The 18,425-nt window shown below is 35.2% G+C and overlaps 1 protein-coding gene across 1 annotated transcript in view; it reads right to left on the bottom strand.

Moving 5' to 3' along the window:
* EDEM3 (ER degradation enhancing alpha-mannosidase like protein 3) overlaps positions 1-18,425 on the bottom strand; it is an 83,453-nt gene that overhangs the window by 29,668 nt on the left and 35,360 nt on the right. Inside the window, exons 8-15 of the mRNA XM_007937679.2 lie at positions 15,636-15,741; positions 9,368-9,465; positions 7,529-7,654; positions 7,262-7,345; positions 5,394-5,477; positions 4,721-4,845; positions 1,382-1,547; positions 965-1,119 (exon numbers count right to left, since the gene is read on the bottom strand). Of these exons, the coding sequence (XP_007935870.2) occupies positions 965-1,119; positions 1,382-1,547; positions 4,721-4,845; positions 5,394-5,477; positions 7,262-7,345; positions 7,529-7,654; positions 9,368-9,465; positions 15,636-15,741 (944 nt within the window). The remainder of the gene's footprint in view (positions 1-964; positions 1,120-1,381; positions 1,548-4,720; positions 4,846-5,393; positions 5,478-7,261; positions 7,346-7,528; positions 7,655-9,367; positions 9,466-15,635; positions 15,742-18,425) is intronic.

The raw sequence follows: 18,425 nt of genomic DNA on the forward strand, positions 1-18,425 counted from the left end.
TAATTATAAGTGAGGCTTAAAACTATATATTAGAATTGGTAAAAACCCAAAACAAAACAAAAAACAAAATTCAAATAAAAATAATGTTAAATACTTAAAAAAGTGCTTGTGTTAGAACTATTGAAACTAGAATAACTAAAAATAGTTATTTTCCTACATATAATTTAGGGTGTAAATAAGTGGGATAGCTTCAAACACCATTTTATACAATTATGTATATCATTTATAAGGCAGTATTAGACAACCAGCAAGTTGTAGACAATAAGTATTTGAGGGTTTAGAACAAGTTGGCTTGGGGGTTTATTACTATTTTTTCCTCTAAAAACACAGATTTTTCTCCCAAAATACTAAAAGCAAAACAATACTTTTATCAGTAAATGACAATGCTCACTTTAAAAATGAATTTAAAAAAAAATTCCTTGCAGTGGTCTTTCTAATAGAACTATTTGGGAGGAAAGAAAATGAACTCAGTAAGACAAGATTAGTTTTATTTCTTGATATCAAGAAAAAGCATCTCCTCAAAAAACAAAATCAATCCAAAAACTATGTATTTACTATATAGAAACTATAGACATTAGGAGAAATCTTTTCTATACATACAAGACAAAATAAGAAATTAAGAAATAATGAACATTAAGAAATAAAAAGTAAAATATATTTGATAGTTCTATTCTATGTAAAAATGAGTTATGGAAGTTAAAAACTGTTACATGCTGCCATTGAGAATTATTACTTAGTTTGTTAAAACAAAAGATACATGGAAAATTTCCATAATAATAAAGACATTATCACAAAATAAGCTTTGCTTAATAATTTTTATTTTAATCAGTGATAAGTATATACCTCAATATTTTTGGTCTAACTGCTATATTTTTGTCTGTTATACATTCCTTAAGTTCTCTGTCATTTACTAAGAATTAACTTAGTAATGTGGTATTAAAAAATACAAAGTAATGTATCTTACACTCTGATGATCCCTCTTGGACAGCTCTTATCCACCACATTTTTCAAGGGTTCACGAATGCTCTGAGCGTACAGTGGGTCATTAGGGAAGAGAATCTGAGTATTTGGACAAGTCCAATCAAAATTACTGTCATCCAGTTCTGTATATTCTGAAGTCTACAATGAAAAAGAATTATTTGTAAATAAAAGTAACTATTTCCTTAATATTATGGTTTTTTAAAAAGAAAACATTTAATGGAGTAAGTACATACAGGATACAATAAAAAAAAAGCAAAATAAGAAAACATTAAGTATACTTTTCCTTTTGCCATATACATTAATTAAATTACAGTTATGAATTATTTTTCATGTTTTAGGGAAAACAGAACCACACAGAAATAAAAAAGAGTAAGACATTTAATTCAAAAACATAACTCACTGTGTTCTTCTTAGAGATGCTTTGATTTGTAGTAGAGAGCCAAAGAGGTAACAGATGAGCTTCTGTTGTAAAGATGTAATCTTCTATGTCAAAAATAATGTCTTCTTTATCCGCAAATAATAGGTAAAGATATTTAAACATTTCAGCCAAGAAGAAAGAATCCATTCTAAAATAAAGGGTCAGAAATAAATCTAAGAACATAAAAGCATTCAAATGTCAAGCCATGGAGTCAAGATCAATAATCCTACCTCCACCAATTTAGAGGTCCAAAGAACTACAGAATCTCTCTACTCTACAAGTAAAAAAGATCGGGCAGGTGCCTACCACAGAGGTGCACTAAGTCTTATCAATACTGCAAAAAGGTTTTTCCATTGGCCTTCTAATGACAGAGTTTTCAGTTTCTTTTATTGGGAATTAACAGCAGGGAGTTAACACACAAGAATTTTACTACTGACAATCATTTAGGAATTTTCAATTAATGTTAAGTGATCTGGATAAAGTTATACAATGGTGACAGAACTTATTATACAGCCACTTAAATGATAAACAAGAGGCTTTAAAGGTGAAAGATATAATGTACAAAATGTTAGGTAAAGAAAGTATAATATAGTATTACATATGCACTATGACTACAACTTTGTAAATATTTACAAACCTAATCAGGAAGGGGATATGTAGAAATATAGGGGGTACAAAAGTATGCTACTTTACAAAATGATTTGATGTCATGTTTTAATAAATATTTTTAAAGACCAAAAAATAAGCAGCAGAGAATATTTGCTCATGATAACAATCAGTCATTCAGAAAAGGCCAAATTATGATAAGTATATTGCAGGTTGCAGGAAAATATTTTATCCATTCTAAAAAGATTAATAGCCAAAATGGCCAAAACAGTTTTGAAACTGAGTTTTTGTTGTAAGAAGTCTATAAATAACATCATATAAGGATTGAGAGGAAATCACAATGATGTTATGTTTCGAGACTGGAATTCCCTAAATGTTCTCTGTAATTCCTCAACCTGTTACAACTTTTCCCATTAGCCACTGCCACAGAGTCAATTCCGAGTCATAGCCACCCTATAGGACAGAGTAAAACTGCCCCTTAGGGTTTCCACAGCTGTAAATCTTTATAGAAGCAGACTGTGCCATCTTACTCCCATGAAGTGGCTGGGTTCTAACTGCTGTCCTTTTGGTTAACAGCCTAATGCTTTAACCACAGTGCCACCAGAGCTCCTTCACGTATCACATAAACCCAACCAAACCAAACGCACTGCCATCCAGTTGATAACTCATAGCGACCCCTCCTTGGGTTTCCGAGGCAGTATCTCTATGGAAGTAGGTTGCCCAATCTTCCTTTCAAGGAATGGCTGATGGGTTTGAACCGTCAGCCTTCTGGTTAGCAGTCAGATACCTATCTATATGCCACAGAACATAGTAGTGATTATTTCTTTATACATTTATCTACTTCATTAATTACAAGTCACAGGAAGGCAGAGGCTGGTTCTAGTTCATCACACCAAAATGCAGTGGCTGGTATACAGTGGGTGCTTAATCATCACTCCTTGAATGAATTGCCAGTATAACATTGCAATCAAGGGCCAATCTGCCTTAGCTGGAATTATGACTTACTAAAATATGTGACCTTGAGCAGTGCCATAATCTTTCTATCCCTTCTTCATCTACAAAATGAGGATTAAAATAGAATATATACGTCAGAGGTTTGCTGTAAGAATCAAATGACTTAAAAATATAAGCGCTTAAAAGGAAGGAGTCAATATATTTCCAAATAAACAGGCTATCTGCTTTCATTTCTTCCTGTTGCCTGGATGCTTACTTCTAGAAACCTAGCCATTTATCATCAGCTGTGGAAGGAGGTGTCAAGCCTTTAGACTATTATCTAAATCTCTGAGTGAAGGGCTAAGGGATAAGCCTATGAGATGATGATGAAAGCTCTCATGTCTTTGATCACTCTGCCTGAAATGCCTTCTACTCCTTTCTTCTTCTTCTTAATTCTTACTTCAAGACTCAGGATCCACTCCTCCAGGAACCTTACATTGATTATAATATCCCAACTTGTGTTTCATGGCTCTATAATACGTAATAGCACTTATACAAGATTTGAAAAATCTGTTCATCTGCTTATCCTCTGTGATTCAATGAGGAAAAGGCCTCAGTAAATACTGGGGAATGGACATTTGTAACTAAATGAAGGAACAGGCTTCAGTGCTCATCTAGAGATTTGTTAATCAATTCTAGCCACTCAGAAGCACTCCCCACTTCTCTCTATTTTGTGATATTGTTCTCTGATATTGTTAGGTCTGAACAGTTAAAATAACCAGATAAGTGATCTCTGAGTAATAGTCCTCACTGGAATATTACTGAGTATCACAATGACTAGGAGCTCTGGTGGCATAGTGCCTAAGGCATTTGACTGCTAACCAGAAGGCTGGTGGTTCAAACTCACCAACCATTCCTCAAAAAGGAAGACTGGGCAATCTACTTTTGTAGTGATACCACCTCGGAAACCCAAGGAGGGGTTGCTATGAGTCAGATCTGACTCAACGGCAGTGAGTTTGGGTTTTTTTTTTTTTGGTATCACAATGACTACAGCATAGTTTTTATAGCTTAATTCATGCCATCCACATCTATCCAGTAACTAATGAAAGAGAAACTCCCAGTAGTCTTCCTAAACTCTCTACATTAGCAACAGAATAAGAATATATGCACTAACTACAACACTGCTTTTAAAGAATTCTTGTTGTTGTTGTTATGTGCTGTGGAGCCAAACCCGACTCATAGCGACCCCTCCTTGGGTTTCCGAGGCAGTATCACTACGGAAGTAGGATTGCCCAACATTCCTTCCAAGGAGTGGCTGGTGGGTTTGAACCGCCAGCCGTCTGGTTAGCAGGCAAGTGTCTTAGCCACTATGCTACCAGAGCTCCCAAAAGAATTCTTAGCTGAACATAAATCATAATCCAGATCACTCAGCATCAGGATATTCCAACATCTGACATAGTACAAAGAAACTATTAACAAAGAAAAAGCAACTCACATTCCTAGTTCCAAGGTTCTGATATTTAACAATCATTCATTCATTTACTTAAAAATCAGCTGAGGATTTATTATATGCCAGACACTATGAACAGAATACTAACTTTTTTAATGGGTTAAAATTAGTCTATTCAAGAAAGTCAGAACAAAAATAAAAACAATGAACTAAGGTTTGCTCTTCCAATACCCTTCATAAAAGCATCAAGCTTCTATGAATGCTAACCAGTAGTTGTATTTTGTGTTGCTTATGAGTTACTCTGAGGAAAGGGATGTGAAGAATTGTTTTACCTGTCTTCATGACTTCCAGTACGAACATCTTTCATGGCAGCAAATCCACAAGGCACTCTAGCATATTTATTTAAATTTTCAATAAGTGTTTTCCCTACTTCAAGGTAGTAAGGATCTCCTGTAGCCTATTGAAAAGGAGGAAAAAAACATATATATGTATACACACACACACACACACATATAGCTTACATATTATCATATACCTACTTATTTATCAAATATTAATTGAGTACCTAATGGGTACCAGGCACTATATACTGGGTACCATGCACTGTAATAGCTCATGTTACATAGATCTAAGTCTGAAAACAAGCCACAGATTTGCTTTAGAGTATTTTTAAGATACACAGTGGAGAGCTGTCCAACTGTATACCTTAACCTTTGAACTTCTAATGCCCAGGAAGGCTGCCTAAATGAAGGAAGGCAAGAGACATGCTTTAGAAAGAAGCTCTGAAATATAAAATTGCTTTTTAAAGAAATATTTAGATAACTATCTTGAAAAGGCAAAAACCTTAGATAGTAATTCTTATATCTTTTAATAATCCTAAGAACTATAATTTATACAATTATTGCATTAAACAAGGACTCGGAAAATCCAATTACAAAATAAAATAGTGAGACATCCAACAGAGAACAGAGGCTAAGTAACAAAAACAGCAGGATATTATCTTACTTTATATAAGAAGTAGGTACTTTCTGCAAATTCAGGCCTTAGAGGATGTTGAGCCCAGTGTACCCTAAAATCTGTTGTAAATGCCTAAATAAACCAACACAAAAATTAGGCATAAAAAATATAATTAAAAATATAAGTAGTTCTAGAATATATAGTGTTACAGAAATTAGATCATAAATAGGTAAAAAAGTAATTAGAATCTCCATAATAACATACTTTTCTATAAAACATCAATTTTCACTGCTTAACACCACAATTTAATTTTGCAAAGCCTACTTTTTTTTTTTCCCCCAATTACCTTGAGCTACTTTTTAAAACAATCATTTCAGCTTTTAGAAAGCTCAGAAACAACTTTAAGGCTGAGTAATGCCCCTATATGGGTCCTGTAGTCTACATAATTGTTTCTTCATTATCCTTGTCTTTACTTCTTCTCTTGTTACATCCTTGGTTCTTACATTTTTATGTTAACATATGTTTTCTTTAATAATCATCCAAAATTCTCTACAGACTGAGTCAGGAACTAATTTAAAAAATAAAGAAAGAGAGTCTTAGATAAATGACTAAAAAAAAGAAGATAAAAATTAAAAAAAAAAAAAAAGATAAAAATAAAAGCAAACAAAAAATGTCATGGGAACAAAATAAAACCTTTATTTGTGACGAGGCGTATTTAGTTGAAAGCTCAATTTATTCTGTATGGATAAGAATTTCCTACAACTCACAGTCCTATTTACTTTAAGGCTAATAAAACTATACTTTCCAAAACAAACATTTTAGGATGCATTATAGGTTGGTGGGATGCTTAGATATTTCACAGAGGGTACTCAATAAGCAGTGATAGAACAAGGTTGTACACAAATTTCAAAAATTTTAATGGTGTACTTCTAGAACGTCAAAAAGTATGCTATTAAAGATCCTGGCATATCAAATTACCAATAATACTTATTACTAATATAAAGTATAAAAACTAAAAAGAGCAATTTTCAATCAGCATGAGCAAGTGCTGACATTCTACAAAATTTCAGGGAGCATGTGTGACCTGCAAAATATTCAATATATTTCATTTTCGTACAACAAACTTCAGAAAACAAAAAGTGACAAGATCTCCCTAGCTGGTGAGTACTTGTAAAATTAGAATGAGACATTCTTACAACAGTATGGATTAGAAAAAGTTGAAAAAACTGGTTGGGGATTTATTTTTTTTTAAAGTACAATCAATGAAACGTCAGCATTACCTTAAACTACAAGAAGCCCCCAAAAAAGTTGCTGTTGAGACTACTTTGATTCATGGAGACCCATGTGTGTCAGAACAGAAATGTGCTCTATAGGGCTTTCCACGGTTGATTCTTCTAAAGTAGGTCGCCAAACCTTTCTTACGAGGTGCCTCTGGGTAGACATGAGCCTATAAACCTTTTAGTTAACAACTAAGTACATTAACCACTTGTACCACCCAAGGCCTTCTACCCTAAACTAGGCTTAATACACAAGGGAAAGGAAAAACAGACAATACTGTATAAACCAATAAACAAATAAATTAAATAAATAAACTAAGAAAACAAATTAGAAAGAACAGAACAGCCTTAAAGATGACATTTCCTATCTCTAAATAAGGAGCTCCAGTAGCACAATGGTTAAGAGCTTGGCTGGTAACTGAAAGGCTGGTGGTTAGAACCCACCCAGCAGCTCCACAAGAGAAAAAGATCTGGTGATCTGCTCTTGTAAAGAGTACAGCCTAGGAAACCCTATGGAACAGTTTTACTCTGTTCTATAGGTCAGAATGAGTCAGAATCGACTTCATGGCAAACAATAAACCTCTAAATTAGCAATTACATAATATATGTAAATTAAAATTCCAAAGACTATTTGCTTACCTCTGGTAGAAAATTGTGTTTTTTAATCACCTGATATAACATTTCATGAGTTTCAATAGCAGGTCTAATATCCCCCTTTAAAACCTAGAAGTCAAAAATAACAGAATTATCTAATAAAACATGAGCTGACTTCATCTTACAATCATATAAAGGGAAAATTTATACTAATATAGTTTTGAGATGTGGCTATTTCAGTAATTCAGTGATCACATATGTACTTATAGTCATCTTACTTTAATATTAAGAAAATAGCAGAATTACTTTTACCTGCAAGCCTGGAAAAAAGGCAAGCAAAGCATCCATCCACGTCCGAGCATTCAGCATTGGTTTGTGGATATGCACATCTAGTAGAAGAGGCGGCTGGCTAATGTACCTCATTATGGCGTCATAGTGCTAAAAAATCACAGTACGTTCACAAAAGTAGGTGAGAAAAGAAGTACGATTCTAAACATATTATAATAAATAGCACCAGAAGTTATACCTAAATTTATACATAAATAAATTTAAATAGTAAGTAACTCTTAATTATTTAAATATTTAAGTTATTCAAATAACTAAATTACTTAAATATTTAAATTCTTTTAGATGGGAATCTTTCTAAAACATGTATGCTCCCTTGCATTCTTTAATGCAGATGCAGAACTATACTTAATCTGGGATCTTCTGAGGGGAGATCTGAACATTCCTTTCCTGTGGGATTAGCCCATGGCAAGTATAACTTGTGGACCAAAGATGTTCTTGGAATAGAGGTACAGGCTTCTATTTGACAAAATTATTCTAGTTTTCTCCTATGTCTAGTTATTGTGTCCCTTTCTCAACTAATGTAACATTCTGCTGTTTACTCTCACCTAAATTATTGTGTCTAATCATTGTTGTCACTTTTATGGCCTGCTATATTTGCTTTTTATGCTCTTAGAAATTCTTTTACCCCTTCTCTTGTCTCCTTCACTAGGTATTTCTCAACTAGACATTGAGCTTAGTCAATGAATAGTAAAAAGCCACCAAAAAGTATCTATCCCCATATGCCTCAAGAAAATCTTGTTAGAATCTAATAAACAATACATGTGATAGTGCTTTTACAAGCACTCAAGCACTAGTTTTATTAACTTGTTTCTTATTTAATAACTATTATTGAGTACCTGCTATATATCAGACAGTTCTATTCATTTCATATGAATGAGCTCATTTAATCATCTGAATAAATATGAACAGTACTAACTCCCAGGTGACGAACAGAGTTAATAGTGTTAAGTCACTTGCCTAAAGTCACAAAACTAGTAGGCAACAGAACAAGGATTTAAACCCAGGCAGGAAGACTCCCATACTTTTAACCACTATATCAACTGCCTCACAATTTGTAGGCAAATTGATGGGTGGGCAAAGAAATGGTAAATTATCTCAAAAAGATGTAGTTATATAACATACACTTTGCTATTGTTGTTATGTGTTGTCGAGTCGGCCCCGACTCACAGCGACCCCTTCTTGGGTTTCCGAGGCGGTATCACTACAGAAGTAGATTGCCCAACCTTCCTTCCGAGGAGTGGTTGGTGGGTTTGAACTGCCAGCCTTCTGGTTAGCAATCAAATGCCTTAGGCACTATGCTACCAGAGCTCCTATACTTTGCTATATGTATTAATTTCAGTTTTTTTCAATAACAAAAAGAGATAATTCAGTCTGGTTCAATAATCTTCCCCCTCTCCCAAGAAATATACCTACACTTCTGATCTAGACTCAAGACTTAAAGACTAGTTTCTCCAAGTCTCTAAGGGGTGATCAAGGCCAAGGTGATCAAGCCAAACTTCCAAGATTTCAAAGGGGAAAGTTTACTAGTAACTTATTCCAATAACATATTTACCATTTATTGGCAGACCAGAGAAAATTCCAATAAGAGATGAATATAGAACTACTTTGTAAACTAATGTTTGGAATGTCTAAAGCTATTATTTTGTCCCTGCTCAACATCATCAGAAAATACTGACAGAAAACCACTAAACCCTTAAAAACAAATCATTTTTCAGAATGTCACTCAGATACCTGAATTTCTATCAAAATCTGGCACTCAAACTGAATTGGATCTAAAATTAATACAAAATTGGATCAACTTACTGTATTAAATCTTTCCAGAAAACTGTCATCTCCAAGCAAGACATAGGCTTTTAATAGATATTCATAATACGAATCAATTCCTGCTCCAACTCCACTATCTATGGAAAATACATATAAATGTATTCATACATAAGCATTTCATTAAAGAAGTCTTAAAAATTCTTTATAGAGTAAAATTGAGGCTATTCAAACCCAAAGCCCACTGCCATGGACTGGATTGTGACTCACAGAGACCCTATAGGACAAAGTAGGACAGGCCCACAGGGTTCCCAAGGCTGTAAATCTTTACAGAAGCAGACTCCCTCATCTTTCTGCTGTGGAGTTGCTGGTGGGTTCTAGTACACTAAAAATGAAAAATTAGTCTAAACATGAAATTGTCTCTTTAAAGTAAAAATTACACATTTATAAAAATATTAACCTTACTGTATGAGGGGTCGCTATGAGTTGGGTCCAACTCCACAGCACATAACAACAACATATGAATAATAATTTATTTGCTCACAATAGTTTATATATTAAAAAAAAAAATCTTACTTTGAAAAACTGAACTTAGAGTGAAAAGACAACTTATAAACCAAAAGATGCTATTTACAATGCACAAAATGGACCAAGAATTAGTATTAAGAATATATAAAGAATTCCTGCATGTCGATAATTTTTAAAAAGCGCAACTAATCCAATAGAAAGTTGACAAAAGAGAAGACTAGCCGTATCAAAGACAAGGAAACAAATTGGCCAATAAACATGAAAAAGTGTGTAAAATCATTAATATCAAGGAAATGCAAATCAAACCACAATAGGATATCATTTATATGTCCCATTTGAGTGGCAAACACTTGAAAAGTCAGACAATGTGGAGAGGATGTAGATCCACAGGATCTCTCATACAATGCTGGGGAAATTATTAAGTTGTCCAACAACTTTGGAAAACAATTTGACATCTGAAGCTGAGCACTAACTTACCCTACGATCAAAATTCTACTTTTAGGTATGTAGTCAAACTTTTACACATGTACAACAGAAGACACTTACAAGAACACGGAACAGCACAACTATTCACAATAGCAAAATCCTGGAAACAATCTAAATACCTATAAACTGCAATTTATTCATCTAATGGAATAGTCAGAAAAGAATAAACTACAACTTCACACATGAATCTCAGCAATATAATAAGTGAATATAATTATCATATTAAGAAACCTACTGACATTGAGTTGATTCCGACTCACAGAGACCTCCACTGGGTTTCTAAGGCAATAAATCTTTTCCAAAGTAGATTGTCTCATCTTCCTTCCACAGAGTAGCTGGTGGGTCTGTAACAGTCAAATGCCTTAGGCACCACGCCATCAGAGCTCCTTAATTATATTAATATGTGGTCTGGTGGTACAGTGCCTAAGCCATCTGACTGCTATCCAGAAGGCTGGTGGTTCAAACCCACCAGCCACTCCTTGGAAGGAAGACTGGGCAATCTACTTCCGTACAGATACAGCCTTGGAAACCCAAGGAGGGGTCACTATGAGTCGAAATCGACTTGATGGCAGTGAGTTTGGTTTGGTTTTTTGAAATGTATTAATATACTATTAAGTGAAAAAATCTCAAAAGGTTACATAGGACATGATATCCTTTTATAAAGTTTTGAAATACACACATACACACATAAATATGGCATACATATTAAAAAGAAAGGGAAGTGATTAACATAGGGTAAGAATAAGGGTGACTTCCATTGGAGGGAGGCAGAGGGGTAGGATTGCAGAGGTGAGGCGACTGTGATACAGTGAATTGCTTGATACAGTCCTTCTAGCCATGGTCTTTGTGACTCCCACCAGATGACAGGGTGGGACTATGATAATGTGAGATGACTGTGGACCACCAAGGGGTTTGGAGAGCTTGTCCTTTGTTAATAATGTGAATAAGGTGCATGGCACCCTTGTGGAGGCTGTGGTAGTTAAAGTTGTGTGTCAACTTGGCTGGCCTGGTTTTGAATGGCTAGGCAGCTGGATATAGTTATTCCCCAATGGCAAGACTATAACAACTTCATGGCTGACTCCACTGTGAACAGCTAAGGACTTGCTTTCGAGGTGTGGGCTGCTTCCAGAATATAAGAAGTTCTAAAAAAGGTCTCTAGCTTTTGGCCCATCTGGACCCTGCATTTGGCTGAGTCTTGGCCTGCTGTGTTGCCTGCCGATCTTGGGATAGCCTCTTGGACTTGAACCTGCTGTGTTGCCTGCTGATCTTGGGATTGTGCCATATTACCTACTGACCTAGGGTGCATCAGCCTCAGCAGCCAGCAGCTGCTGAGTGAAGAGATACCTCCAGCTCCAGTGGGCTTAGAATGAAAGGCAGAGCTGAAGCCCAAGGTCAAGGGGTCTTCACCCAGCCCCTAGAGACAGCATGCTGAATTTGGACATCTAGCCACCTAAATTGTATGAGATTCCTGTTTATTGATGCCATCCACTTGTGGTATTTCTGTTAAAGCAATACTTGGTTCAAGACAGGGTGGGACTATGCAAATAAGGTGTATGGAACCCTAAAGTGGGGCTTGCCATCTCACTAGGTTTAAAATGAACTATCCCAGAAGTGGAAAAGAAGTATCTCACTAACATTAAGAAAGAAGAGCCAGGAGTGGAGTGTGTCCTTTGGACCCGAGATCCCTACTTAAACCTCCACAATCCTCGATACAGCTGTAATACCAGAGATGCTGAGAGACAACAAAAAGCAGCAGCAGAGACAACAGAACCAAGAGACCGGCAGAAGACAGAGTGCTGGGCTTAATGGCCCATGGAGCAAGAAAACTGAGTACCTTTAGGCAGGAGGCTCACTGGCCAAGTGGGGTGCCTCCCTGGGTACATATCTGCAAAGCTAAAAGGGCTTCGTGATGCTTGCCCAAGCAAGGCAGAAGCCAAGAGGCTGCAGGGCTGAGAGGCTGAGGCCAGAGAGAAGCATGCCTGTGGCAAGGCTGAAAAGAAGCTGCACTGACTGAAGAACTGCATCCTGCATTATTTCAGATCTTGAATTGTAACCTGTTATTGACTCAATGGCAGTGAGTTTTTTTTTTTTTCACTTCCCTAATAAACCACATAATCATGAGTATTGTCTGTAAGTTCTGTGTGGCCACTGTAATGAATTATTGAACCAGCAGAGAAATAGAGAGTGCCACGGGAGGGATGGTTGATGTAAGAATTGGTAAAAAGGTTGGAGAGTAAGGGCATGTCTGACATCCTTCTTACAGGAATCAGCCTTGGGCTGTTGATGTTGATCTTTATCCTCCTCCATCTTATGAAGTTAGAGGGGGCAGACACCACCGTCACATCAGTTTTGCAAGGACCATATGCAGAAGTAATATATTGTCAAGTAAGTTGCTTTTTAATGAATGATCTATTTGTGGGTGTTTATGGAGTCCCTGGATGGTGAATGAGTTGGGATTGACTCGACTGCAGTGAGTTTGTTTTGGGTGGTGCAGATGGTTAATGCGTTCAGCTGCTAACTGAAGGGTTGGAAGTTTGAGCCACCCTCCTAGAAAGGAAGGTTGGGTAATCTACTACTGTAGTGATACCACCTCGGAAACCCAAGGAGAGGTCACTATGAGGCAGGTTCGACTTGATGGCACATAACAACAACAACAGAGATGCCTCAATAGAAAGGGGAGGCAATCTACTTCTAAAAGGTCACAGCTACTGAAAACTCCATGGGACAGTTCTGCTCTGCCACACATGGGGTTATCACGGGTCAGAAGCAACTCAACAGTTACTAACTACTGATATTACATTATTAAAGATGACTCACTACATAAAAGGGGCCATGCATGGACCAATAGTGAGAGTGTCATAAGCCAGAGAATTTAACCCGTTTTAAATAAATCATGATTAATTACTTTGTACCTGAGATCTAAAGCAGGTTTAAAAAAAAAAAGAGAAGAAATGCAGAGTTCTGAAGCCAGGATTCAGATCTGTTTCAAGAATCACTTAGATAAAACTCAGAAAAATTTTATACAACACTGACTATAAGCAATCATTTCAAATATGTTCAAATTAACAATTATATCACTTTTATTAGGCGCTCTGGTAGCATAGTGCCTAAGGCACTTGACTGCTAACCAGAAGGCTGGCAGTTCAAACCCACCAGCCACTCCTCGGAAGGAAGGTTGGGCAATCCTACTTCTGTAGTGATACTGCCTCAGAAACCCAAGGAGGGGTCGCTATGAGTCGGGGCCGACTCGACGGCATATAACAACAACAACAACATCACTTTTATTTATTTAAATATATGTAGCTATTTTAATTTTATATATAAACAAAAGAAGCCTTTTGAGAAGGAGAGAAATGTACAAAAAAGATACTCTCAATTAGAAATATTTTAGTATGTTTTCCTTCTTCCATGCTAGTTTTAGGGGGATGTTTTATAAGATAAAAATCACAGTCTTGATATAATCTTACATCCTATTTCTTCATATAATATTGTTGTTTGTTTTTCCCATACTTCCAATTTATTTTAATAACTTAATATTCCAAAACTAATATAATATAAAATAATTTTCTTAGCTAGCCACTCCTCAGAAGGAAGGTTGGATGATCTACTTCTGTAGAGATACTTCCTTGGAAACCCAAGGAGGGGTCACCATGAGTGGAATCAATTTGATGGCAGTGAATTTGGTTTTGGTTTGGTATTCCTTTATTAATGGACTCTTATTCTGTTTTCCACTACTATAAATAATTATGTGATGAACATCTTTGAGAACAAATAATTTTCTATGTTTTTTATTATTTCTTTAGGCTAGATTCCTAGAAGTAAAATGATCAAAGAGGCTAACATTTTAAGGCTACCAATTCATTTTGCCAAATTGTTTCCCAAATAAGTAGAATAAATTTTTACTTCAAGGTGTTAATAAAAGTGCCCATTATATTATACCTTTACCAGTATTTAGTGTTCCATTTAGAAAATGAACAAAAACAAACATGCAAGAAAAAAAGAATAAAAAATCTAATTTTTCAGGTAAAATAAAAATGTATAGTTTTCATCCTCACTAAAATAATTCGTATGGAATTTTATGTATTCCAGTAAATTCAAAGTACCTTACCATTCATCCATGCATTTTAGGAGGAATAGCATGGTTATTACAATAACCAAGAAAAATTTATTATAAATGGAAACACAAGTATAGCACAGATAACTGATTGTAGCACTTTCTTCTCCCTATAAACCCACTTAGATCCTCAGATGTTGGTAAATAATCATAGCACTTCTTTCCTAACAAATTCAGTTACAACCTCAGAATCTATAGCATGGCATTCCAGGTAGGTTCTACCAATTGCCTGGAAAAGCTGTGTTTATCTAACCCATTTAATCTTTATTGGTCTGGATCATTAGTATTTCAGCATCCAAATTATTTCATGACTTTGGATGGATGTTATCTCTCCAATCTCATCTCCCATAAGAAAGATGATGCTTTCCAACCATACATTTTATATTTAAAAGATCATCATTAATAATAATAATAGCAGCAGTTCACATTAGTGACTACTTATTTTATAGTATGTGTAGCACATGCCAGGCACTATTCTAAGCACTTAACAATAGGTAATTCAGCTAATTTTCATAATAATTTTAGGAAGTAGGTACTACAACTACCCCACTTTAAAGATAAGGATAGAGATGCACACAAGGTTAAACAACTTGCCCCAAATCACATAGTTTAATAGGCTGCAGAGTTGAGATTTGAATTCCAACAATACAGCTTCAAAGCCTATGCTTTTAGGTACTATATTATATTCTATTTCTGGAGGTAGGGGGAAAAACAAACAAACAAGGATTGGAGATAACATTATTCAATGCAGATTCTTACTTAACTTTCATGTCAGATGATAATCCTCAAAGAAAATTAGTTTACTATTTCATCAATACCCTATATGTCATCTATAATGCTACACCCATTAAGGTATGGAATAAAACACTTAATCATCTAGACTGATGATTGATGATTCACTGCCGTGGAGTAGGACCCAACTCATAGTGACCCCTCCTTGGGTTTCCGAGGCAGTATCACTACAGAAGTAGATTGCCCAGTCTTCCTTCCGAGGAGTGGCTGATAGGTGTGCTATTATGTGACACCAAAGGAGAAAATCTGGATAATAATTAAAATTCTATCAATCTTGAGTGAAATAATGCTTTATACCTATTCCTACGATTATTTTAACAAGTAGAAACCCATTATTTCCCAAACATTTTGAGGATGTGAAGGCTAAATTTTAAAGCCCAATTTACATACCTTTTCGCACCCAATCTCCAGTATGAATATTAATAGTCACACCCACTAAATTACTACTTCGTTGCCTTTTTTCCCAGAGAAAATCAAGAGCTTTCCTTGCATATTCCTATAATTGAAAAAGAAAAATGTATTTTAAAAACTGCATGATTAAAAAATAGGAAATAAACAAAAATTAAAGTCCCATTGAATATTTTAAGGATTAAGTAAAATTCCTAAGATAATATCTATAATACATGCTAAATTTTCCTTGCAAATCAAATCTTAGTTCTTTTTCAGCCAATCAATTGTAGTTTAAAATGACTCTAAAAATGACATCTATGATCTCACTATGAGACCATCCTATTCATCTCCTCTTGTAATCACAGGTTCAAATTTGCATACTAGTATTATTAAATGATATTAATTGCTTGCACCATAAATGTACTTCTTAAAATAACTCCCATCATTTAAATGCAAAGTGAAAATATCCTTAGATACTCCTATTTAGGAAATCAGCCAGGATGTTTAATTTCCTATTCTGTCTTTGAAACATGGGAGCTCTGGTGGCATAGCGCCTAAGGCATTTGACTGCTAACCAGAAGGCTGGCGGCTCAAACCTACCAGCCACTCCTCAGAAGGAAGGTTAGGCAATCTACTTCCATAGTGATACTGCCTAAGAAACCCAATGAGGGGTTGCTATGAGTCGGATCTGATTCCACAGCAGTGAGTTTGGTTTTTTTTGGTCTTTGAAACACAAGCAGAGAGTTTAGATTCTGTTTTTTAAATGGTATGCAATTTTGTTAGTGAAGAGTTAGGAAATCAACTAGGCTAACAAGTATTTATTTGATAATACCAAACTTACAACCCTTATGATTACATTTTCTTTTCTTCATTTATTTTTACCCATTCAACATTAAATTAAAATTATTTCTACTAAAATTCTTGGTTTTGGATAAAAAAAAAGTTACAAAATGTAAAATAAAGGGCATATACAGGTGAATTTCTAAGTAAAAATTGGTTTTCAGCACATGAACCCATACAACATTGCAGAAGTACTTCTATAAAAGAAACAATTTGTCTCTTTGTAGATTTAAGAGTCTAAAATAGTTTGAATTCTTGATTCAATATATTTACACTGATTTTTTTAAGTAGATTACAATTATTTAACTAAATGGTAGAATTTCAAAGGAGCTCTGGTAGCGTAGTACCTAAGGCATTTGACTGCTAACCAGAAGGCTGGTGGTTCAAACCTAATAGCCACTCCTCGGAAGGAAAGTTGGGCAATCTACTTCTATAGTGATACCACCTCGGAAACTTGAGGAGGGGTCGCTGTAAGTCAGGTCCGACTTGACGGCACATAACAACAACGACAGCAGAATTTCAGAGCTGGAAAGTATCATCAACACTGTATTTGTCTATTCTTATTTTTAGGAGCCCTGGTGGTGCAATGGTTAAGGTGTTCGGCTGCTAACCAAAAGGTCTGTGGTTAAAACCCACCAGCCACTCCGCAGGAGAAAGATGTGGCAATCTGCTTCTGTAAAGATTTACAGTCTTGGAAACACTATGGGGCAGTTCTAGTCCTACTTTGTTCTGTACGGTTGATATGAGCCAGAATCGACTTGATGGCAGTACATTTGGTTATTCTTATTTTACAGATGAGGAAAAAGGCCCAATAAAATTAAAGATTTAAGCAAAGTTTAAAAGAGAATTACAATTTGAGAAGTCATATCTCTATCTGTTAGACCTAGATCACTAAAGTTTTTCTGGAAAAGGTCAGATAACAGCTATTTTAGGCTTTGTGGGTCATACAGTCTACCACAATTACTCAGTGCTGTCATTGTAGTACAACATCACCACAGACAAAAGAAAACAAATGAGCATGGCTATGTTCCAATAAAATTTATTTACAAAAACAGTCAGTGGTCAGATTTGGCCACCCAAAAATACTGTATAATTCAAAAAATAAAAAAATCATAATTTTCAACAGATTTAGCTATAAATACAGCACAGCCTAGTAGAAAGAGTCTGGGTTTTGAATTCTGGTAGACATGGACTCCAGTTCCATTAATTCACTCACTAGCTATACAGGTCTCTTTGAGCTTTACTTTCCTCATCCATAAATGTATCAATGTCTCATTGAGCATGTAGTGCAAATTAGAATGTACACAAAATGCTGACATTTTTTAATGAAAGGAAAATCCCAGTCAGTAAGGTATAGAATAAAAAAAGGACTAACCAATTCAACATGGAAAACCTGCTCTCAAGACACTTTGAACATACAGACATCTATATAGATGCACGTATACACACAAAGACCATCTGACTTGGTTTCTTTATTCTTAGATCCAATGTCTGGAATGCTGCTATATTTTCCCTATTTCTGCTTGCTCATGTCTGCTATTTGCTGAATTTTAAAAAATTCTCCTTAGTCATATGTTTGAAGGAGAGAGTTCTTTTGTTACTACTGGACTCCAACGGCATGCTTAAGCAATTAGTCAGAATAAAAAATATAATAAGACATTACCATATTAAATCTTTTGGATGTGGAATAACATTATTTTTGGAGTAAACAAATTTACAGATTAGATTCCCATCCAAGACTCAGTATAAAAAATTTACTGTGTTCCAGAAAATTGGTGAAAGTTTTGGAAATCAAATAGACCATCTAGAAATACAGTAAATAAAACACAGAAATGCACAGTATTTCATCAAAGACATTTATGACATCAATGAGCCATCAAGTTCATATAATTAGGCTAAAGAAAGCCTTCTAAGAATAAACCTAAAAAATATACTTGGTGGTTTGTGAAC

The sequence above is a fragment of the Orycteropus afer genome, unplaced genomic scaffold (assembly GCF_000298275.1).
Source record: "Orycteropus afer afer isolate SDZICR_OR568_19922 unplaced genomic scaffold, OryAfe1.0 scaffold00043, whole genome shotgun sequence".
Taxonomy (NCBI): domain Eukaryota; kingdom Metazoa; phylum Chordata; class Mammalia; order Tubulidentata; family Orycteropodidae; genus Orycteropus; species Orycteropus afer.